Genomic DNA, 25914 nt, shown 5'->3' on the forward strand with positions numbered 1-25914 from the left:
GTTTGGGAGTTGTAGTTCATCGACATCCAGAGAGCACTGTGGACTCAAACAATGATGGGTCTGTACCAAACTTGGCACAAATACTCCATGTGTCCAAATGTGACCTCAGATGGAGTATGGGAGAAATAGACCCTGACATTTGGGAGTTGTAGTTACCGGAATTTATAGTTCACCTACATACAATCAAAGAGCATTCTGAACCCCACCAGTTATAGAATTGGGCCAAACTTCCCACACAAAACCCTCATGACCAACAGAAAAGACTCTGTTTTCTGATGGCCAGGTTGAGAAATGCTGCCTTAAGCCCATCCAGTCCAACTCTCTTCACCAGGGCAAGAAAACATAACCAAAGCCCTCCTGACAAAGAGCCATCTTAAAAAACCAAAAAAAAAAAAAAACAAACAAACCCCCCCCCCCCCCCCACATTACAACGCATGCGCAAAACCACACACACACACATATATATGCAAACACACATATATACATAAAAAACTTATATACATAGACTGGGCCGCAGCAATGCGTAGCAGGGGAAGGCTAATAATAATAATAATAATAATAATAATAATAATAATAATAATAAATTGCATTCTAATGCATTTATCTCAAGCTGCTTTGAGTCTTCTTCAGGAGAGATAAAGCGGGATATTATTATTATTATTATTGTTATTAATAATAATAATAATAATAATAATAATAATAATATAATGAGAATCAGATAGAAAGATAAATATTCAGAAATACGCCTAGATGCTTTGCATTAACCTTTAGTTTTATCTGTTTGGTAGAGTCTCTAAGGATATTCGAAGTGACTATGGGAAACAGACAGGTAGTAACCAGATTAATGAAACTGACAGAAAATCAAAACGCCTTCGAAGGAAGAGAAAACTGCTGTTGGATTCTGACGATGAGGAAGAAAATGCCGATGATGAAGAGGTAATAGATTACATTGCTTTTAATTGAAATGGTGGTCAAGAAACTGTGTTGCATCTTGGAAGTTATCAAAGTAACTATATATTTTATGAACTTTTGGAATTAAAAACAACTTGAAATTTGGAAAATGCTTTCAAGCTGAAAAGCTTCAAATGAAATGCCTGAGAAACGTTCTAACTGTCCGAATTTATGTATTATATTTACATATTTACATATTTACATAGGACTTCTGCCAATTCTCCCAAGGTTAACAACAACAACAAAACTCCCACTAAAATAATGATAATGTCATTCATAAGTTTGAAAATCATGATGCGTTTCTGTGTTTCTGTTGTTTATTCGTTCAGTCATTTCCGACTCTTCGTGACCTCATGGACCAGCCCACACCATAGCTCTCTGTCAGCCGTGGCCACCCACAGCTCCTTCAGAGTCAAGCCAGTCACTTCAAGGATACCATCCATCCATCTTGCCCTTGGTCGGCCCCTCTTCCTTTTTCCTTCCGTTTTCCCCAACATCATTGTTTTCTCTAAGCTTTCTTGTCTTCTCATGATGTGGCCAAAGTACTTCATCTTTGCCTCTAATATCCTTCCCTCCAATGAGCAGTCAGGCTTTATTTCCTGAAGTATGGATTGACTGGGTCTTCTTGCAGTCCAAGGCACTTTCAGAATTTTCCTCCAACATCACAACTCAAAAACATCTATCTTCCTTCACTCAATCTTCTTTATGGTCACATCCGTAGGTTACTACGGGGAATACCATTGCTTTAACTATGCGGATCTTCGTGGCCAATGTGATGTCTCTACTCTACATTATTTTATCAAAATTGGACATTGCTCTCCTCCCAAGACATTGCTTGGTAGAAAATGCCTCTAGAACATGGCCATATAGCCCGAAAAAACCTACAACAACCCATTCTTCTGATTTCCTTGTCGCAGTGTGCATCTGCAGTAATTTTTGCGCCTAGAAATGCAAAGTCTGTCACTGCCTCCATGTTTTCTCCCTCTATTTGCCAGTTATCAGTCAGTCCGGTTGCAATAATATTTGGTTTTCTTATGTTTTTGATGCGTTTATATTCACTTGTTAACATATATCTGTGAAAGATATGTTTGTGTAAGAAATTAAAATGTTATATATTTGTGTCTAGGAAAAGAGCAAATTTAATTTGAAAAATCCTAGGAATCCTAAACCAATTAAACAAGGTAAGTTCAGGGTCTTATTTTTAGTAATCTATAATAATAATAATAATAATAAGCTACTTTGGGACTTCCGAATTCAGACAGACAGAGTTTTGAAGCACAATCCTCCTGACCTCACAATCATGTTAAAAAACAAAGTATGGATTGTCGATGTTGTAATCCCAGGTGACAGCAGGATTGAAGAGAAACAACTGACATGATATGAGGATTTAAAGATCGAACCGCAAAGACTCTGGCACAAGCTAGTCAAGGTGGTCCCAGTGGTGATCGGCACACTGGATGCAGTGCCTAAAGACCTTGGCCTGCACTTAAACACAATCGGCGCTGACAAAATTACCATCTGCCAGCTGCAGAAGGCCACCTTACTGGGATCTGCATGCATTATTCGCCAATACATCACACAGTTCTAGACACTTGGGAAGTATCCAACATGTGATCCAATACAACAGTCAGCAGAGTGTCTGCTGTGGACTCATCTTGTTATGTCTCAAATAATAATGATGATAATAATAATAATAATAATAATACATCACACAGTCCTAGACGTTTGGGAAGTGTTTGACTTGTGATTTTGTGATACGAAATCCAGCATATAGATCTCGTTTGCTGTGACATGCTGTGCTTTTGTGTCAATAATAATAATAATGATGTATTTCCAACCCGCACCTCGCTCCCCGTAGGGTCTGAAAAGCTGCCCTAAATTGTAGTCAAGCCGAATATTTGTAACTCAGGAACTGCCTGTGCCTTCTTTTCCACTGGATGTGCAAGTTCTGTTGTACTACTTCAACATTTTCCATCATATAGAACACATTAAGCTACATTTAAATAATCTTTAAAATCTGAGTAAAAAGGAACAGTGAGAATCCCATTGTAAGAGGTTTGGCACATTTAGCAGACATTGCAAAATAGGCATCAATACTTGGTGTGTAGTTTGTTTAACATGCTTATTTGGCTTTGCTATCTTTTTTGCTGTTTACAAACTTGTACATGTATAAAACTACATTTTGTACTATTATAATTTGAAATTTAAAAAACACAAGTTAGTTCCTCCTTTCTATTTGTGTATTATTTTACTTTACATAAATGGTTCTCTCTATCAATTTAGTTTCCCAACAAATGGCATTAGAATTATTGAGCTCTCGGTGGCACAATGGGTTAAACCCATGTGCTGGCAGGACTGAAGACCAACAGGTCGGGGATTTGAATCTGGGTAGAGTGCAGATGAGCTCCCTCTGTTAGCTCCAGCTCCCCATGTGGGGGCATGAGCTTCCCACAAGGCTGGCAAAACATCCAGGCAATGTCCCTTGGGCATCATCCTTGCAGACAGCCAATTCTCTCGCACCAGAAGGGACTTGCAGTTTCTCAAGTTGCACCTGACACAAAAAAAAGTCCAGATATTGTCTATCTATCCATATCATCAAAGAAAAATTGGCAAGGGATAGCCATTGTTTTCTGCCACAATAGCTCTATAGACATGCTGTTTTTACTCTGCCATTTAGTTCACTTCATTTTGTCTGTGGTTTCTCAGATTTTCCTGGGAAGAGCTGTGTATGGAACTGGGTGTCCTATCTAGAAGAAGAACACATGCCAGCTGCTCCACTGAAACTTTTCAGAGAGGTTGGTTGGTGTCCTGTTGAAAGTTTTTCTTTATTTTGATCCCTTGAATTGGTAACTACTTTTGGACATCCTGACACATGTGGCCTATATTCAGTGTTAATCTCATCAATAGTAGGCTAGAACTGACCAGGACCCTGTTACTTTTCATGTGTTCTTTTGGTAGCTAATAGTTGTGGTTTTTTTGCAATAATGAATTGGAATAGTTTTACTTTTTTGCCCCAAACAAACTGTGGGTAAAACTTATTGTAGGTTTTTGGGGGAGGTTTTTTTGTAATTAAATCAGAGTTCCTGCCCTCATTACATATGAGATCTTTGTCCTGACCCAGGCTTAGTGATGGGAGCTGGGGAGAGCAGCAGCCACCAACTAAGAGTGTCTGGTACTGTCATCTCGGGCAACTATGATCTCTGCAAAGCTCCTGTCAGGTTCGAGCCAGTCTCTTCAGCCTCTCCAACATCAAGACCATCCTCTAAGACAGGGGTCCTCAAACTAAGGCCCGGGGGCCGGATACGACCCTCCAAGGTCATTTACCCGGTCCTCGCTCAGGGTCAACCTAAGTCTGAAATGACTTGAAAGCACACAACAACAACAACAACAATCCTATCTCATCAGCCAAAAGCAAACCCACACTTCCCATTGAAATACTAATAATTTATATTTGTTAAAATGGTTCTTCATTTTAATTATTGTATTGTTTTAAAGTGGTTTTTTTTGCACTACAAATAAGATATGTGCAGTGTGCATAGGGATTCGGGGGGAGGAGTGAAGGTGCGTTGTGTGTGTGTGTGTGTTTGCGGCGGGGGAGGAGTGAGTCAGGGAAGGAAGGGGTGGGGGGGAAGGAAGGGGGCGTGTCTTACCGGCGTGAGTGTGTGTGTGTGGTGGAAGGTGTATGTGGGCGGCGGGGGGAGGAGTGAAGGTGCATTGTGTGTGTGTTTGCGGCGGGGGAGGAGTGAGTCAGGGAGGGAAGGGGTGGGGGGGAAGGAAGGGGGCATGTCTTACCGGCGTGAGTGTGTGTGTGTGGCGGAAGGTGTGTGTGGGCGGCGGGGGGAGGAGTGAAGGTGTGTTTTGTGTGTGTGTGTGTGTTTGCGGCGGGGGAGGAGTAAGTCAGGGAGGGAAGGGGTGGGGAGGAAGGAAGGGGGCGTGTCTTACCGGCTTGAGTGTGTGTGTGTGGCGGGGTGTGTGTGTGGGCGGCGGGGGGAGGAGTGAAGGTGTGTTGTGTGTGTGTGTGGAGGCGGCGTGACCAGGGTAAGATGAAGGAGGGGGAGGAGGGATGGTTTTGACAGGCCGGGAAACGGCGCGGCGGGGCTTGGAGTGGGCGTGGCTTCCGCGGAGGGAACGTTGGCCGGCAGGCCGTGTGCGCGCGCCAGGGAACTTGCGGCTGGGTGCCATTGCGCATGCTCAGTTGTTTTGTCGTTTTGTGAGTGTGCTGTTGTGTTGTTTTTCATTTTGATTCGGATTGTTTGTACCTAGTGGGTTGTGTTATGGGCATGGAAATTTTGGTTAAGTTTCGTTGGGGGTTTTTTGAGTTTTGCTGCTCCGTTCGACGCCATTTTTATATATATAGATAACCTGCACCTTGAATTGGGACCGGAAACTTATCGGTAGCCAGTGGAGCTGTTTAAACAGGGGGGTTGACCACTCCCTGTAACTTGCTCCAGTTAACAATCTGGCCGCCGACTTTGCTCCAGCTGTAGTTTCCGAACTGTCTTCAAGGGCAGTCCAACGTAGAGTGCATTACAGTAGTCCAATCTTGAAGTAACTAAGGCATGGACCACCATGGTCAAGTCAGACTTCTCAACTTTTTCCTGATGGAAAAAGGCTTAAGATGAATGTTATATGTGATGCAGCCAAGACATTTATAGCCGTGGGAGGGTTGGTGGGGTTACCTCCAAAGAAATCTTTGCCTCACTACCTCTGAGGATGCTTGCCATAGATGCAGGCGAAACATCAGGAGAAATGCCTCTGGAACATGGCCCTATAGCCCGAAAAAACCTACAAGAATCTTTGCCTAGTGATTCTAGAAGTTTCTGAAGAGGCACTACGCAGGTGTAGTAAAACCCAGTTGTGTGAATTCACAGAAGTACAGTTACAAGGAGGCAATCTGTCCTTACCCAAGTTCACCCATGGGGTTTCTATCAGTGAGTGTCAAGCGACCTTATGAAAAAGGAATCTATATCAGGCCTGGGCCAACTTTGCCCCTCCCTCCAGGTGTTTTGGACTTCAACTCCCACAATTCCTGGCTTTAGGCCCTTTCCTTTTCCCCCTCAGCTGCTTAAGTTGGTCCAGGCCTGATCTATATGATAACAATTGGTCTTTTACTTATGTAGACTGTTGACATTGTAACAAGGTTATATTTGTATAAAAATAAACATTTCTTTTTTTATTCTTTTTGTTGCAGTCTCAATCATTCCCACAAAACAAAAATGGATTTAGAGTTGGAATGAAATTGGAGGGCCTCGATCCTGAACATCCATCTTTATTTTGTGTCCTTTCTGTTGATGAGGTATTTGCCTGTCTTTGTAATTTAACTAACCCTGTTTAAAGGCATGGGCCAAAGTTTGTCCATGCCTGTTTTATTGTTATTCCTTTAATGTCTTTTCCAGCTGTTCTTGCTCTGTGCAGTACCTCTATCACTAATAGAAACAATCGTGGTGAAAGAGAACATCCTTACCTGGTTTCTTTCTCTATTTTACACGGGTTTGTCAGATCTGCATTAATCAGGATGTGAACACTTTGCTTGTCTTGGATCTGCTTTATCTATTCTTGAAAATTTGGTCCAAAATGCTTGTTCTCCATGACAGCCACTATACATTGTCAAATGTTTTTTCAGCATTTAAAAAATCTCATTATGAGCCTCGTAATATTCTAAAATGTCCAAACATGCCTAATATTGTCACTTTGGTTCCTCTTTGATAGAAATCTGGCTTGGTCCTTACATTTTAAAGTCTGGTGAGACCTCTTTCCTAGAATTGCAGCTAGAAAAAATATTCCTTTGCTTGACTGTATTTGTATCTCCAAGCACCCTGAAGTGCAAGATTGTCAATTGCAGGCAGCCCCCAAGTTACAAACAAGATAGGTTGTGTATATTTGTTTTTAAGTTGAAATTGTATGCAGATTGGAACAGGTACATTTCCTTAGTGTAACTGCAGACAAATATATTGATATGGCTTCAGTGGAGACACCTTTCTGCATGGTAACTCTGTTCTGCTTATGAGTTGGATGTTTGTAACTCAGGGATTGCCTGTCATTCGAAGAAGGATTTTGGAAGTTTCCTTTGGTCTCCAATCTTTTTTTCTAAAATAATTTGTCCAGTTGTATTGATATCACTCCATTCAGTCTCCCATTATTGTTGTATTTTCATAGGAACAATTGTTAAATTTTGTTAGCAAATTTTGATACTACAAACCCCGGAATTCCGCATGAGGCAGCTACAAGATTCAAGCACTCTTTTTGTTTTCAAAGTTAATTTTTATTGGTATAGTGTGTAGTTACATAGAAAGTGGGGGAATATTTCAAAGGAGATAGAAAAGTAGGAAGTAAAGTTAGAACAAAAAGAAAATGCCCCCATCCAGAAAAACCTGGGGGGGGGGGGGGGGGGAGAGAATAAACAATAAAAAGAAAAAAAGTATATAGGAAAAGTTTTTGTTGGACTTCCATCTATTCTTTGAAGATCTTTCACCAATTTTCACAGATACAGTAATAAAAAAATAGCTTCCTTATTCTGTTTCTTCTCTAATATTATTTAATACCTTTCAAAAAATAATCTCTATTTTTTGTTTTTTGAAATAACTTTTTATCAAATCCCAGTTTGTACGCTTCTTTGGGATTCCTTCATTCGGCGACAACCAATATGTTAATTTGTCCATATTCATTATTTCCAATATTTGTTTTGCCAGTCTTCTCTTTGGGGTATTTCCTTCTGTCTCCAGTTCTTAGCATACACAATTCTAGCTGCGGTGGGCAAGTAATTGAAAATTATATCCATGTTTTTGTCTCCTTCAAAATCGAGCATTCCGAGCAGGATGAACTCTGGTTCCGTTTTTATTTGTATTTTCAAGATTTTTTGTATATCATTATATACCATACTCCAGAATTCTTTAGCTTTTGGGCAAGACCACCAAGTATGGAAGAAGGACCCTATGTGCTGTTCGCATTTCCAACATTTGTTAGAGCAATTTTTATAAAATTTGGAAAATTTTTGTGGTGTGATGTACCATCTGTGGATCATTTTGAGTAGGTTTTCTTTTAAATTGTAAGAGTAGGTATACTTAATTTTTTGATTCCAAATTTTCTCCCACTGATTGAGATTTATTTGGTGGCCTACATTTTGTGCCCACTTAATCATTGATTCTTTAATCTGTTCTGTTTCCATAGCGCATTCTAGAAGTTTTTTATACATTTTTGTAATTATTTTATTGTTCGTCTTCATGATACTGTCCCAGAAGCTATCTTTGTCCACAAAATTTAATTCCCTATCTGTTTTGTAGCAGTCTATCAGTTGTCTGTAGTTTAGCCACGATAGATTGGCAAAGTTTTCTTTCACCTATATTTCTTCTTTTAACACATAGTTCTCTCTTACTTTCTTTAGAACATCTCTGTACACAGGCCAGGACTCCCAGCCTAATTCCTATGAAATGCTTCGAGGGGTGACAGCCAAAGTGGTGTGTTGTTATATAGTCTTTTTTTGTATCTTTCCCAAATTTTAATTAGTCCCACTCTTATATAATGGTTGTTGAATTTTCTTTCTATCTTAGTTTTATCATACCACAAATAGGCATGCCACCCCTCCTTAAGTCAGAGCCTTCTAATGTCAGTAAATTTCTTTTTTTTTTTAGGGTAGTCCAGTCTTTCATCCAGCTCATTCCACAAGCTTCATAATAAGTTCTTAAGTCTGGAAGATCAAGTCCACCCCTTTTTTTTCATCAATTAATATTAGACGCTTTATTCTTGGCTTTTTTCCTTGCCATCTAAATTTGGCAATGTCTGTATTCCAAGTATTAAAGATGTTAAAGTTTCAGATTATTGGTAGAGATTGAAATAAAAATGACATTTTTGGCAAGATATTCATTTCAATCGCCGAGATTTGGCCTAATAGAGATATTTTCAAATTCTTACAATTATCTAAATCTTAATTTCCTTCCATTTTTGTTCGTAATTATTTTTCATCAGTTGAGAGTTTTTGGCTGTCAGTATTATGCCCAGGTATTGTATTTTCTCTGTTATTTGAAATGCGGTTAGTTCTGCAAGTTCATCTTTTTTCTTCTTCGATACATTTTTTGTTAATAACATCGTCTTTTTCTTAATGATTTTCAAACCTGCTACTTTTCCATATTGTTCAAATTTTAGCAGGCAATTTTCAATTGGTTTTTTTTAAATACAGATTATATCATCTGCAAAGGCTCTTATTTTGTAGTTTTCCTTATTGATTTTGATGCCTCTTAGGTTAGTGTCAGCTCTTATACTGTTTAGTAGTATTTCTAATGCCAATATAAATAGAAGGGGTGACAATGGGCACCCTTGTCTTGTTCCTAGGATTCAAGCACTCTTTACCACTCTTTAAGCTGTAGTACGAGATCCAGTAGGATTCTGAAAAGTTACATATGTTTTTAAAATTTGTATTACTTACTTACTTAGGCGATCCTTCGTAGCCTGTGGATGATGGCCTTCCAAGTGTAGTGTCCTGGCGGTGGATAGGTAGCTGTGGATGTCAGTACCTGGCAGATTTTAGAATAAAAAAATGAGCTCACAAGGAAGGTTCCTTGGACACACATTTATTATTCAGTCTCACCAAGCAAAACAAAAGCTAGTTCTGACCCTTTCCCGCCAAAGCTGAAGTATTTCACCTAACTACCCTACACACCCCTTCCTTATCTATTCTAACGGTTACATTCCATTCCCACAGAACATGCAGCATCTTCTCAGCCCCCCCTCCCACTTTTGTCCAGATGGCCCTTATCAGCCTTCAATAATTCACTCCTAAGTGTCAGGAAGGGGACGGCAGCTTTTTGTTGACTTAAGCTCGAACGGACACATCCTGACATGACTCCCCCTCTGAAAAAGATGGTCCTGCAGAGAGAGAAAAGCGATACAAGTAATCAAGTCAAGGACCCAGTTTGTGGGGAAAGGACTTGTGAAACAGTTTCATCAATCTGGGGGTCCTGACATGTTCAGCAGCTACCCAGTCTGGATGTATGGCCCGAGATGTCCATTGGACCAAGTAATGTAACTTTACACAGGACCTCCAAGAGTCTAAGATGTCTTTAATCTCAAAGTGGGTGTGGGCCCCAACTATGATAGGCACTGGATCTGAGTCAGGCTTAGTCCACTTGTGTGTAGTGCATGCTTTTTTTAGCAGACTGACATAAAAAACAGGGTGGACCTTTTTCCAGGTGTGAGGCAGTTGCAACCGCACTGCTACATGGTTAATCAGTCCGGAGACAGCGAAGAGCCCCATGTATCTGGGTCCCAATTTCTGGGACAGCTGTGTAGACCTTGGGTATTTTCTGGACAGGTATACCATGTCTCCTACTTTAAAGTCTGGCTAAATGGCTCTTTTTCGGTCAGCAAATTTTTTGTAGTCTTGTTTTGCCAGGTCTAAAGCATCTTTGATCAGACACCATGAGGCTGCCACTTTAGCACCCCACTCTTTTGGGGTTTCCTCCCCCAAAGTCTGTTGGCTGAGTGCAGGGAATGGGGGAAAAATCTCTGCCCCCACTGCCTTAAAAGGGGAAATCCCAGTTGAGGCATGATCTGAATTATTGTAGCAATATTCTGCCACATCCAACAGGGAGACCCACTGGTCCTGCTAGTAGGTAGAATAACATCTCAGGAACTGTTGTAAAGTCTTTTGAACCCACTTGGTCTCCCCATCTGTTTCAGGGTGAAATGCTGTGCTCAAAGCCCTTTCTGTCCCCAGCATATTAAGAAAAGACTTCCAGAACTGTGATGTAAATTGAGGGCCCCTGTCTGTCACAATTCTCTATGGACACTCATGTAACCTGAAGACATGGTGTGTGAACAACTTAGCAAACTCAGGGACAGAGGGGAGCCTTTTGAGGTGTATGAAGTGTGCCTGTTTGGAAAACAGATCAATCACAGTCCAAATGGTGTTGTATCCATTACTTTCAGGTAAATCCACTACAAAGTCCATAGCAATCTCAGTTCATGGCTGTGTAGGGTTCGCCACCATTTGAAGCAGCTTACCCACTTTTTGTTTGGTCTTTGCACAAACCAAGCACTCCTGTAAGTAATCTTTTACATCTTTATGCAATGTGGGCCACCAAAATTGACAGGCTATTAGTTTTAGAGTCTTTGTAAACCCAAAGTGGCCTGCCAGCTTGGAATCATGGCTGTGTGCCAGCACTTTATCCCGGATGCATGCCGGTACATAGTATTTTGGACTTAAGCTCGAACAGACACATCCTGACAGTGGAGCCCTATTCTTGACCCGCATGTGCTTCTGCAGTGAGGACATTGGTTTCCAGGTGGAAGGCGGTTCCAGTCAGGGTTGGCTTGACGTGCCTTCCTCTTGACAGGTTTCTCCCTTTTGCCCTCCATTCGTGTCTCTTCAAATTCCACAGAACTGCTGGTCACAGCTGTCCTCCAATTAGAGCACACAAGGGCCAGGGCTTCTGAGTTCTCTCTCGGTGTCTATGCCACCGTTTGTAAGATTAGATTCAAGCCCATCTTTCAATCTCTTTTTCTGCCACCAACATTACATTTTCCGTTCTTGTATTGGGAGTAGAGGAACTGCTTTGGGAGACGACGGTCTTTGGGCATTTGGACAACATGGCCTTCAGTCCAGCAGAGTTGATGACATAGGAGTATCGCTTCAATGCTGGTGGTATTTGCTTCTTCCAGCACGCTGACATTTGCCTGCCTCTCTTCTTCCCAAGAGATTTTCAGGAGTTTTCGGCGGCAACACTGATGGAATTGTTCCAGGAGTTCAGTGTGACGTCTCTAGACAGTCTACATTTTGCAGGTGTATAGCTGGGTTGGGAGAATAATAGCTTTATAAACAAGTGCGTTGGTCTCCCTATGGATGTCCCTGTCCTCAAACACTCTCTGCTTCATTCGGAAAAATGCTGCGCTTGCAGAGCTCAGGCGTTGTTGTATTTCAGTGACAATGTTGACTTTTGTGGAGAGGTGGTGGCCAGGGTAGCTGAAATGGTCAACATTTTCTAATGTTACACCATGAAGCGGTATTTCTGGCAAGGCAGAGGGATTGGCTTGTACCTTTTGCTTAAAGAACACTTTGGTTTTCTCGAGGTTCAATGAGAGGCTGAGCTTCTGGTATTCTTCTGCAAAGGTGTTGAGAGTGGCTTGTAGGTCTTCTGAATGCACACAGACTATCTTATCATCAGCATATATTATCTAATAGTTATTTCTCTCTTTTAAACATTTAATATCTAATGTTTTTTAATATAATTTTATTGATAAATAACATAAAAGACATTAAACAAAAATGACTTTGTACACACAATAGTTAAAATATCATATACATTCCTAAGATATTGATTTTGATACAGTGAAAGTAGGAGAACATCAAAAGAAGAAAGTGTAAAGATTGAAAAGAAAACAGCGAGAGAAAGAGAAAAGAATTATACATGACACTGACATTATAGACATTTAATATCTAATGTTAATTGTCGCAAGTTCAAAAGGATTCAGTCCAAAATGAGAATATTTTAACTGTATTGTTCTTTATTTCCAAACGAGAGGGCTTTCAAAAGGGATAATAATGTGTTGCCTTCCATTTGCAGGTGCAGGGGTACAGAATGAGGTTACATTTTGATGGTTATTCTGAGTGCTATGATTTCTGGGTTAATGCGGACTCTCCGGACATTCATCCTGTTGGATGGTGTGAAAAAACAGGCCATAAGCTGCTCCCTCCTAAAGGTATTTACCTACCTATATAATCATCACCTTTCCTAGATGCAAAGCCTGTAAGCGTGGCAGCATGGCTACACTAGCCAAGTAAAGTGGAGGAAAGAGTTTACAAGACTACGTCTGTCCAAATATATATGTAAAATACATGAAATACTTGCATGGCAAACTAGGGCACAGCATTTTATCCGAAATCGGCCTTAAATTGTTTATTAAATTATTACATTTATTATTTACTCTATTTATTATTATTACATTTATTATTTACTCTATTATTACTATTTATTATATTACCCTATTTATTATTGTTATTATTACATTTACATTATTTGACTCTGTTATTATTATAATTTGAAACACAAGATTAGTACACAGCAAACAAGGTCACTCCGCTGGTTGTTGTTATTTTACTCTCTTTTATGATTATTGGAAGGCTATATAAGCACACTTACACTAAAGGAGGTTAGAATAATGGTTTAATTAGAGTTGAACAGACTTATCTTAAATTGCAGTTTTATGTGAATATTCAAAAGCATTTAAGCCACTGATGCTTCAATTAATGTAATTTTATTGGTATCTATTTTAATTTTGAAATTTACCCATAGCTGGTGCATTTCCCTCCCTTAGCTTAGACTCGAGTCAATACATTTTCCCAGTGGTAAAATTAGGTGCCTCGGTTTATATTTGAGTCGGCTTATACTCGAGTATATACAGTATATATGTCCTTCTTTTCTTCCAAAAAGACACTCAAAGTGGCTTTTGTGTATTTAATAAGCCAACTGCGCAAAACAGAACACCATGCAAACAGAAACATAGACATATTAATACTAGGAAGAGTTCTGCTGTCTTAGTATCTGAGATGGATCAATATCTTTCTTTTACAATACGTGTACAATTGAAATTAGCTATTGGGAGTTTTGGGGGGGGGGGTGTGTGGTTTTTAACTTTGAATATGTTTTAATGGATTTTACCTGTGAATGTTTAATACTGTTCTGTTTAATTGTGTTTCAATGTTTGCATATTTGTATATTTTAAATTGTATGGCCATACTTGTGATGTAAGCTGCTTTGAGTCTCCTTCATGAGAAATAAAGTGGGGTATAAATAAATAAACATAATAATTATAACTCATGCAATACCTTAAAACCAGCTATTATTCCCAGCATCTGAGAATACTTAATATTGTGGAAATATATGCTAATTGTTAATTTACCAGGTTCTTATTGATTAAACACTTCCACTGTACTTGGGATCCACAACTGGATTAAATCCATACATATATGTTCTCAAGGAAATCTTATAGGACAGAAAATAGCTTGTGTCTGTGTGCGCGCACGTGTGTGTATACACTCACACACAGTTGGCCCTCCATGTCCATGGGTTCTTCATCACAGATTCAACCAACCTTAACTTGAAAATATTTGGGTGGAAAACCCAAATAGCAAATCTTGTTGAGCATTAATGTGTTGCTCTATCCTGCTTTAGCCCCCCACCATTGTACAGGCGCTTAGGCTCTCTTTGGTCCTCGTTTGAGTGATTTAGTATAAGGCAGTGGTTCTCAACCTTTCTAATGTCGCGACCCCTTAATACAGTTCCTCATCTTGTGGTGACCCCCAACCATTAAATTATTTTGTTGCTACTTCATTTTTTTTTTTACATTTTTAAAAGATATTTTTATTATGTTATACACACAGATCAATAAGCCAAATTCCAAGTGTTACACATATAAATCCTGAGTAATTCAACAAATATTAAAGACATTATGCTAATTTACACTGGTGTATATTACATTATTTCCCTCACCCTCCCTCCCTCACCCTCCCTCTTCAACCACAGTATATTTCTAGCTAATCTTGCAGATCCAGCCACTGGTAGAGTCTTTGTATTTTTTCTTTGATGTGATCGTTGGCTCCTCCATTTTTCACCCAGTTGAAGTAGACCTTCCATCTATTTGTAATGATCTTTTCTTTGTCCATTCTTGGTGTTTGCTTAGTCATAATTCCCGTAATATCTAACAGCACTTGGTCATACATATAATCATTCCAATTACTTAACGTCCATTTCGATTTGTCTTTCCATCCTCTAGCAATCACCGCATGGGCTGCTCTTATTGTTACCTTAAATAACTCCTGGCAATTAGTTATTATACTCGGATGATCCAATACTCCCCAAAGTAGCAAATAATTATTAATTTGAATTTTTACCTGGAATATCTCCTGAATTTTTCCTTGTATCATTTGCCAGATTTTTTTTATTTCAGAACACTCCCACCACGTGTGTGAGTACCTTTTTCTTTATTACAATGCCAACACTTCGAATTCTTTCCTTTTACCATATAAGCCAATTGTTCAGGAGTTCTATACCATCTTAATATCATCTTTTTTCTAATTCATTATATTTTTCTATTTTTATTTTATTCATGTTCCTAATTATTTCCTCTATTTCTTTTTACAGTCTTTTGTCTGTAATGATTTAACTCCATTCCATTTGTTACTTATTGCTCTAATCATAAACTCTTTATCTTCTACCATTAAATTATATATTTTGCCACTGTTCCTTTACTTGTCTTTTCTCTTGCATTTAGCAATTTATCTACCTTTAATTCTTCAGTGGGCTGTGCACCCTCTTTTTTACTTTTTCCCAAATCCCTCTTAATTTTAACCAATTTTCTCCCCTCCCCCTTTTCTAAAAACTCTGGCCAATTAATCTCTCCATCTTGTTCCCACATATCTTTTACCCTCCTTAATCCCTTTTCTTCTAAGTTATTTGCTAACCTTTCGGGGAGTCCCATGCTCTTAATTGGGGTCTTTCCCGATATTTTATATGCCCATAGTTTTTGCCATTTTTGCCAACAGTCATATGCTACCTTTCTCTGTCCTTTTAGATTTTCCTTTATTTTGTTAATATCTCTGGTGTATGACCCGTATTTTCCCCATCCTACATTTATTTCATTCTCTACTTTTATCCATTTATATTCTCCCTTTAAACTCTAGTAGTGCTCTTATTTGGAAAGCCTCATAATAACATTGTAGATTTGGAAACCCCGATCCGAGAGTTCTCCTTGGGGTATATTGAATCTTTTTCATTATTCTGTTTCTCTTTTTCCCATATATCCATTCTCTCAAAGTGTTGTCCCAGTCTTTTAATTGTTTATATTCTATTTTTATTGATAAAGTTTGGAAAAGATAAAGTAGTTTGGGAAATTATGTCATGAATGACTTTTCAATAACTTTGAAGCATAGGTTCTTTTTATTGCAATTTCCAGTGTGAGAAGGTATATCAGATTACAGAAAACATTTAGACAAAGAATGACATTGGACATACAGACATATAGATTCTATGCAACTACATTGGATTCACAATTACATTGGTTAACAAACAAACATAGGGGAATTACATTTTCACTCAGCATTCACACACATGTACACGCATTCATCCACATGCATCCAAATATTACCATATCATTTTCTTCCTCCTTGGAGAAGCACCTGTTAGGCCAGACCCTGATTTCCTGCAGCCTGCCAAAGCAGAGTTCCAAAACTTCCATAACGCCATAACTTCAAAACGCTGAAATACCAAAACTTCTTTCCCTAAGCACAATGCCATGCACCAGATCTCTGTTTTCCATACAGCAGAACCTGATTCCCTGCACAAAATCCAAGACTCCAAAAGCGCACTTCTTCCTCTTCCCTTGAGAAAGAAGCCCCAAAGTGTCCAGAATCATGCTTTCCCATAGCATATCTGACACTCTCTGAATACACCACCTCTGTCCTTCCCATGGAGCAGAGCATGGTGGGTGGAACAGACTCCTCGGTCTGCCACAATTTGAGCATTATTAGCCTGAGTCTTTTATAGGAAAATTCTGTTGATGTAGTCCCAAAGTTGTAAATTAATGATAGACATCTTCCATCCTGGATCCATCCCAGTTTCCTGACCAGATGTTGATCTTCTTGATTGGTGTTGATCTTATGTTGACTTCCTTCTTAACATAAGGAAGGTTGCAAACATTTCCTTTATCACTGTCCCATTCTTATCACAGTTTACTCTTCAGGTCTCATTAACAGGTTTTAATCACAAAGTAGCAAGCAGGTAGTTAGTCATTGCAGGCCTTAATACAGGGTTAGTCAAAATGCATAGGCCAATAAGCCATTCAATTGAATGGCTTATTGGCCTATGCATTTTGACTAACCCTGTATTATACTGGTGTTCCCAAAATTATTAGCTCCATCCATACAACTTCCATTCTTCCATTCATTCCCACACATCATATTAAATTCACATTTATCAAATTTGCACATTGAATTTCTTATTACATATTCCCCCTCTTGCATATAGATTTCATTTTTAAATCTATATGCAACATATAGTAAAGTAACTTCTAAATTTCAGTTGAATCAAAATCTCATTTTCTTGAAACAGAAATACATTTTCACAATTACAATTACAAGTAACAATATCATCATCATTACAATCGAATGCACGATTTCATATAAACTGAACTTTTGCATATAAACCTTCAAACCATTTGATCACTTATGTAAGAACCTTTCTTCATATGCACAACATCTAAAACCATGTTGTTCCCAAATGTTTGTTTCCTTCTTTGTTCATTTTCATTATATTTCCATAGCAAAACTTTATTTAACTTTATTTCTCATCAACAAACTTTCAAATATATCACATTTCTTTTGACTGCCCATGTTTGTAACCCATATACCATTTATTGTTTTATTTCCTGTAAAAATCTATGTATCTGAACCCAAATTAAGGTATCCAAAATGTTTCATTTACTAAACCACCACTGTATCACATTTCCCTTATATTTTCATGAATTATTTAATAAAAACCATAAACAAACCACATTTTCCCATGTATATGTTTCCCCGACATCAATATAAACCTTTCAAATCTAAAACCTCTATTTAATAGTAGAACTTATTTCAATCTTAGATTAACCGTGTGTGTGTGTGTGTGTGTGTTTTGAACCCATTTCCAACTTGTCCATGCTGAAAAGCAATGTTTGCAATTCCTTTCCCCCATAACATCAATTCTCTTGAAATGAGCACATTCTGTGACTCAACATCCCCAAATTCCCAAACTGCTTTGTTGTTCCAGAAGTCTGAGACTTGTAGCTCTGGCCTCTGAAATAACTTGCAGCATTGCTTAACCCCGTTAACACCTTTAAGAAACCTTTAGCTGAATGTTTATTTTCTGTTCCTCTTTGAAACTTCTTAAATCTTATAAATCACAACAATAAATATGCACTGTTCAAAATTTAAAATTATCAAACTCATGGCAATTTCTTCATCAGGTCTTCTTTTGAGTTGGTAGCTAGTACATTTAGATTCCTGTAAACTTAAACACATCATTTTAATTAATCGCTTGCGCCAGGTTTGAAAGGCTTAGACTTGATTTCATCACTCCAGCTCTCCTGTAATCAGTAACTTAGATAAACAGACAGAATTAACAAAAGTTAACACTTTCTGATAAAGCTCCCAAATTGGTTGTAACAAATTCCTTTAAACAAAATCTCTCTGTATCTATTTCATTTTCCTCTTTTGCAATAACAAAACTCCAACTAATTTATTATATTTTCTAGGAAATTCAAATGAGTTGGATTTCCAAACAAAACCTTTCCAAAATAACACAAAACCCTATTTACTAGGCTGATCAATCTACTTCTAAACCAAAATGCAGCTCATCTGCCTTTACCAATTTGCAAATTCATATCTCCAATTACCTTTTTATTTCAACCATAAAGTACCCCCTCTAGATAATATAATAATACCATTTTGTAACAAGCACCTTATTTTCCTTTATAATCACCAAGACTCCTCCTGTACCAAAACTTAAAATACATTTAGATCTCTTTTTCTACATTTCAAGGGTCAAAACACATTTATCAAATTTGCACATTGAATTTCTTGTGACAGTTTTACTTCCCTAGATCTAGACCAGTGGTTCTCAACCTTCCTAATGCTGTGACCCCTTAATACAGTTCCTCATGCTGTGTTGATCCCCAACCATAAAATTATTTCCATTGCTACTTCATAACTATAATTTTGCTCCTGTTATGAATCATAATGTAAATATCTGATTTGCAGGATGGATTTTCATTCACTGGCTCAAATTTGGCACAAATACCCATATGCCCAAATTTGAATACTGGTGGGGTTTGGGGTGGGTTGATTTTGCCATTTGGGAGTTGTAGCTTTTGGGATTTATAGTTAACCTACAATCAAAGAGCATTTTGAACTCCACCGACAGTGGAGTTGAACCAAACTTGGCACACAGAACTCCCACGACCAACAGAAAATTCTGGAAGGGTCTGGTGGGCATTGATCTTGAGTTTCGGAGTTGTAGTTCACCAACATCCAGAGAGCACTGTGGACTCAAACAATGATGGATTTGCACCAAACTTGACGCAAATACTCAACATGCCCAAATGTGAGCACTAGTGGAGTTTGCGGAAAATAGACCTTGAAATTTGGGAGTTGTAGTTGCTTGGATTTATAGTTCACCTACAAAGAGCATTCTGAACCCCACCAATGATAGAATTGGGCCAAACATCCCACACAGAACCCACATGACCAACAGAAAACATTGTGTCGCGGCCCCTAGGTTGAGAAACGTTGGTATAAGGGATGCTGTTTTATGATGCCACTGTCTATAATGGGACTTCAACCATCACAGATTTTGGTATTCACTGGGGCCCTGGAACAAAAACCCCATGGATCCCAAGGGCCATTGTAGTTTATAATTTCAGAAAAGGTTTTGCAAGACAAAAGAGAAAACTTTGACTGGAGCCAGGCATTGGAACTTTTAAAAGAAATTGAAATTCATAATAGGAATTAGAAATGTTCACTACCTTCTGAATTGCAATGAAGTTTCAGATTAATTACTACCAACTACAATGGCTTTTGAAAATATAGGAGAAAAGGAGAGTGGTATTAACTGAAACCCACATATTATTATGATGTTTGTTTATATCCCCTTTTTTCCATAAGGAAACTCCCAAGTGGTTAAAATTTAAAACATTACAATACCATTTCAAATATGCAAATACTTGTACATTGCCCCAGTGGTGCAATGGGTTAAACTCTTGTGCCAGCAGGGCTGCTGACTAAAATGTCAGTCGTTTGAATCCGGGGAGCAGAGTGAGCTCCCATCTGTCAGCTCCAGCTCCCCATGTGGGGACATGAGAGGAGCTTCCCATAGGATGGTAACATATCTGGTCAACGTCCCTTGGGAAACGTCCTTGCAGATGGCCAGTTCTCTCACACCAGAAGCGACTTGCAGCTTCTCAAGTTGCTCCTGACACGGAAAAAAATCCTAAAACAGTATTAAACATCAGTAGTATTATAACGATATATAAGTCCTGCCTGTTCCATAAGGGTCACTGTCATACAAATTCAAACTTCTCCCCTCACCATGTCTGAAAAGCACTCTGTTTGTACCAATGTGTTGTTGTTGTTCATTCGTTCAGTCGTCTCCGACTCTTCGTGACCTCATGGACCAGCCCACGCCAGAGCTCCCTGTCGGCCGTCACCACCCCCAGCTCCTTCAAGGTCAGTCCAGTCACTTCAAGGATGCCATCCATCCATCTTGGCCTTGGTCAGCCCCTCTTCCTTTTACCTTCCACTTTCCCCAGCATAATTGTCTTTCTAGGCTTTGCTGTCTCCTCATGATGTGGCCAAAGTACTTCAACTTTGTCTCTAGTATCCTTCCCTCCAATGAGCAGCCGGGCTTTATTTCCTGGAGGATGGACTGGTTGGATCTTCTCGCAGTCCAAGGCACTCTCAGAACTTTCCTCCAACACCACAGTTCAAAAGCTCAGCCTTCCCTAAGGTTCAGCTCTCACATCCGTAGGTTACTACAGGGAATACCATGGCTTTGACTAGGCGGATCTTTGTTGCCAGTGTGATGTCTCTACTCTTTACTATTTTATCGAGACTGGACATTGCTCTCCTCCCGAGAAGTAAGCGTCTTCTGATTTCCTGGCCACAGTCTGCATCTGCAGTAATCTTTGCACCTAGAAATACAAAGCCTGTCACGGCCTCCACATTTTCTCCCTCTATTTTCCAGTTGTCAATCATTCTTGTTCCCATAATCTTGGTTTTTTTTTTGTTTGTTTTTTTGACGTTTAGCTGCAACCGAGCTTTTGCGCTTTCTTCTTTCACCTTGATTAGAAGGCTCCTCAGCTCCTCCTCGCTTTTGGCCATCAGAGTGGTGTCATCTGCATATCTGAGGTTGTTGATGTTTCTTCTAGCAATTTTCACCCCAACTTTGCATTAATCAAGCCCCGCACATCGCATGATGTGTTCTGCATACAAGTTGAAAAGGTTAGTTGAGAGTATGCAGCCTTGCCGTACGCCTTTCCCAATCTTGAACCAGTCTGTTGTTCCGTGGTCAGTTCTTACTGTTGCTACTTGGTCCTTGTACAGATTCCTCAGGAGAGAGACAAGGTGGCTTGGGATGCCCATCCCACCAAGAACTTGCCACAATTTATTATGATCCACACAGTCAAAGGCTTTAGAATAGTCAATGAAGCAGAAGTAGATGTTTTTCTGAAACTCCCTGCCTTTCTCCATTATCCAGCGGATATTGGCAATCTGGTCTCTCATTCCTCTGCCTTTTCTAAACCCAGCTTGAACATCTGGCAACTCTCGCTCCATGTATTGCTGGAGTCTTCCTTGCAGGATCTTGAGCATTACCTTACTGGCATGAGAAATAAGGGCCACTGTACGGAAGTTTGAGCAGTCTTTTGCATTTCCCTTTTTTGGTATGGGGATATAAGTTGTTTTTTTCCAGTCTGATGGCCATTCTTGTGTTTTCCATATTTGCTGGCATATGGCATGCATCACCTTGACAGCATCATCTTTTAAGATTTTAAACAGTTCAGCTGGGATCCCGTCGTCTCCTGCTGCCTTGTTGTTAGCAATGCTTCTTAAGGCCCATTCAACCTCACTCCTCAGGATGTCTGGTTCTAATTCATTCACCACACCGTCAAAACTATCCTCGATATTATTATCCTTCCTATACAGATCTTCTGTATAGTCTCGCCACCTTCTCTTGATCTCTTCAGCTTCTGTTAGGTCCCTGCCATCTTTGTTTCTTATCATACCAATTTTTACCTGAAATTGACCTCCAATGTTTCTAATTTTCTGGAAGAGGTCTCTTGTCCTTCCTATTCTGTTGTCTTCTTCCACTTCCATGCATTGCTTATTTAAAAATAGTTCCTTATCTCTTCTGGCTAGCCTCTGGAATTGCGCATTTAACTGGGCATATCTCCCCTTTTCACTGTTTCCTTTTGCTTTCCTCCTTTCTTGGGCTACTTCCAGTGTCTCAGCAGACAACCATTTTGCCTTCTTGGTTTTCTTTTTCTTTGGGATGTACTTTGTTGCCGCCTCCTGAACAATGTCGCGGACTTCTGTCCATAGTTCTTCTGGGACTCTGTTTACTAAATCTAGTCCTTCAAATCTGTTCTTCACTTCCACTGTATATTCGCTAGGAATGTTAGTGAGATCATATCTAACTGGTCTGTGTATTTTCCCTGATCTCTTTAGTTTTATTCTAAATTGAGCAATAAGAAGTTCGTGATCTGAGCTACAATGTATGAAATGTATGAAACAATGTATGAAACAATTATTTCATTAACCAATCTCACTTGTTTTTCTTTTCTCCCCCCACCCCCCCAAAAAAACAGGTTACAAAGAGAGGGAGTTTAATTGGACGTCATACTTGAAAAACTGCAAGGCTTCAGCTGCCCCAAAGACTCTTTTCAAGGCCACAAACACAGTGAGGCACTGTCCTGCCCTTTTGTTCTCTTGACTTACTTTGTATTTTGTTCAACTCTTTATATGGCAACATGTCATTGTGCCCTTTGCATGGGCTAAAACCTCTATCAGATAGTAAATCTACGTGTAGTATACTGGCAGTCCCCAAGTGTAGTCCCCCGTGTAGGTATATGTGTTTTAAATAATAATAATATAATAATAAACTTTATTTCTACCCCGCCACCATCTCCCCGATGGGGACTTGGAGCGGCTTACATGGGGCCAAGCCCAGACAACATAATACAGCAATAAAATCAAAGCATATACAACAAACAACAACAACATTATCAAAATGACATTAAAAGAGAAAAAAAATCATAAAATAAACATTCCAATAAACACATATGTCAAATGACAGGGAATTGGCAAGGACAAAAGTGGCTGAGCAGCAGAAGAGCAAATTAACCAGCCCTCATGTTAGCTTTTCTGAGAAACATGTGGACTGGAAATCTAGAAACAGCCCATGTTCAACCACATGCTTTCAATTGAGTGATTTACATTAACAAATAAGGGAGTCAGTCTACTTACAGGGCAGCATCTCCTTTGGTGGAAAGGGCACCCATGAATTTGGACATTTTCATTTTTATAACCAAATAAATGTAATGAATTATTCCAGGAGCAAGAAATACATTATTTAGGGATGGGTGACCCACAGAAATTAAATCTTGGAATCACAGAGTTGGAAGAGAACACAAGGGCCATCCATCTGTTTTATCTCGCCTTTTTATTCTGCTTTTAATTAGCCTTTCTTTTATCCATTATATGTAGCTTGCCCGTGGTTATTGTGATTGTGCTTATTGTAATCTTATATTGGTATGTTTTCATTTGTTTTATGTAATTATGTTATTATTGTTTATTATTTGCGTTTTCGGTTTTATTTTATGTAATTGTTGTTTGGGCTTGGGCTCATGTAAGCCGCACCAAGTCCCCATTGGGAAGATGGTGGCGGGGTACAAATAAAGTTTATTATTATTATTATTATTATTATTATTAATATTATCCCAACCTCTTGCTAAGTGGGAACACTCAATCTAAGTGCCGTGTTTGGTCAAGGTCCTGTTCATCAAGGCATAACACTTGAACACATGAACAGTCGGACCAGAATCAAGATTTTATGAGCAGAACAGCTCAACCACCGAGTCCTTTAGAGTTCTGCTGGAAAAAAAATATAAATCTCAGAGTGGGATGAACAAAAGTCAAAATCCCAGAGTCAATTGGTATCTTAAACCAGGAGTCCCTGAGCTAAGGCCCACAGCCTGGAAGCAGCCCTCTAAGGCCCTTTACCTGGCCCCACTCTGAACTTTAGACTGAGGCTTGCCCTAAGTCTGAAATGCCTTGAAGGCACACAACTGCAACAATTCTCATTAACTTGACTCTCTCCCTAGCCAAAAGCAGGTTCACTCTTTCCATTGAAAGACTGGAAAATGTATGTTGGTTAATATTATTCTTTATTTACAATATTATCTTGTCCTTTTGGGGTTGTTTTGTTTTGTTTTGGGGGGGATTTTTTTCACAACAAATAAGATCTATGCCATGTGCATAGGAATTCGTTTGTGTTTTTTTCAAACTGTACTTCAGCTCCCCAACATTCTGGGGGACCGAGAACCAGCCTGGGCTTAAAATGTCTGAGGAGCCCTGACTTAAACAAACTGGATAATATAAATGGGTTCCTGAATATGTAAATACAACACGAGTACCACTTATGCAGAAAGTAAATAATAATAGAATTCAGCATGCAGTTATATAAACATGTTATACTGTTCAATTTCAAACAGTTGTGGGTGGCTGATCCATATGCAACTCAACATAAAGAAGATACGACATTGATTTTATTTTAAAGAGACTGTACCAAAATTTACACAATATTGTTTGACATCACTGTGAAATTGAACAGTATAACATGTTTATATAACTGCATGATGAATTCTATTATTGTTTATTTTCTGCATAAGTGGTACTTGTGTTGTATCAAACAAACTGGAGTCAGAGTCCAAAAAACAAACATGGTGGATTTGTAGTCTGGGTTCCAAGATCAAAGGCCAGGGCCTCTTGCAAACAAAGGGCACGGTCCAAAAGTCAAATGTCAAAACCAAAGTCCATACATTTCACACCAGGAAGTCAGTGCCAAGGATTTTAAGATCAAAACAAACAGATTGAAACCAAGGTCAGAGCCACAAAGTCAGGAATGCCAGGAGTTCAAGACAAAGCAAAGGGCAGGGTAGCAGAGATAGGGTCCAGAAAAAGGATACAATACAGAGCCAAGGTTAGAGCCCACAAGTCACAAATGTCAGAAAACCTTGAAGCCAATCCAGGACCTATCAGAACTAGGATCCAAAGACAGAATACAACGGTTGTCTTCTACCAAGAGAAAACTAAGCCTCTCTTCATGGGCTTGAGTTCCAGACCATTGTAAGGCAGAAGAATATTAATGGTTCTGGCTAATAACATTGTTTCCTAAATTTTCCTCAGCCCATTACCCCTTCTGGCTTTCGAGTGGGAATGAAGTTAGAGGCTGTAGACAAAAAGAATCCATCCTTGATGCGTGTTGCAACCATTGCAGACATGTTAGATAATCGGCTGCTGGTTCATTTTGACAACTGGAATGAAAGCTATGGTTACTGGTAAGGAAAAAAAATGAATGCTTCTCGTGTGAATCCAACTCTCTAGTCTGTGAGGTCCTTTTGAACACCATTCTTATTGAATCTTATATTCTTGGCAGAGTTTGATTTCCAATAAATATCAGAAAATTTGAAATTTCCCATTAAGGTTGTGTTTCTCTTGCCTGGAATTCTGAAATCTAAAATACTCAGAAATCATGACCTTGGGTGTTTGAGATAACCACACTTTTGCCTTCTGTTTGTTCAGTGTAGACAAACTTGGCTTCATGCACATTTTAAAAAAATATTGTGTATAAAATAACCTTCAAGCTACTTGTATAAGGTGTATCCTATCCTATCCAATTTGTTATTAATGCACTCCCTTGAGCTTCAGGCAAATCTACCCTTTGCCAAAATACACGTTCCTGTGCTTTTCTTTGCCATTTCTGGCCAAAGTCAAAATAAGGTGTATATGAAACATAAATGAATTTCGTGTTTAGAATAGTATCCCAAATATCTCATTATGTGCAAATAAAAGTATTCAAACATTTCAAAGAAATCAAATTCCAAAATACTTTTGGTCCAAAGCATTTTGGATAAGGGATCCTCATCCTGAACCATTGCAACTCCTTTCTGAATGTGGGGCCATCTGTTCCTGGAAGGCACCGTGTAAGTCCTCAGTCTGGTTTGGAGTTTTGCAGCAGATCCCACAATGACAGCCGAGGTGTTTCTTTCCCCCTTATGCAACCAGGTGCTCCAGGATTTAAGCCCTGGACTCTTCTCATGCATCAAAAACCTTGACAAATTAGGCGAATCCTCCTCTTTTCCTATTTGCTCTGTTTCTCTGAAATG

The 25914-nt window shown here is 39.1% G+C and overlaps 1 protein-coding gene across 1 annotated transcript in view; it reads left to right on the forward strand.

The window, feature by feature from the left end:
- The window catches only part of LOC132780836 (lethal(3)malignant brain tumor-like protein 4), a 96592-nt gene that overhangs the window by 7957 nt on the left and 62721 nt on the right, over positions 1-25914 (forward strand). Inside the window, exons 4-10 of the mRNA XM_060784652.2 lie at positions 789-936; positions 2078-2132; positions 3658-3746; positions 6143-6247; positions 12507-12642; positions 22336-22427; positions 24935-25086. Of these exons, the coding sequence (XP_060640635.2) occupies positions 789-936; positions 2078-2132; positions 3658-3746; positions 6143-6247; positions 12507-12642; positions 22336-22427; positions 24935-25086 (777 nt within the window). The remainder of the gene's footprint in view (positions 1-788; positions 937-2077; positions 2133-3657; positions 3747-6142; positions 6248-12506; positions 12643-22335; positions 22428-24934; positions 25087-25914) is intronic.

This window comes from Anolis sagrei, chromosome X, assembly GCF_037176765.1.
Source record: "Anolis sagrei isolate rAnoSag1 chromosome X, rAnoSag1.mat, whole genome shotgun sequence".
Lineage (NCBI taxonomy): Eukaryota > Metazoa > Chordata > Lepidosauria > Squamata > Dactyloidae > Anolis > Anolis sagrei.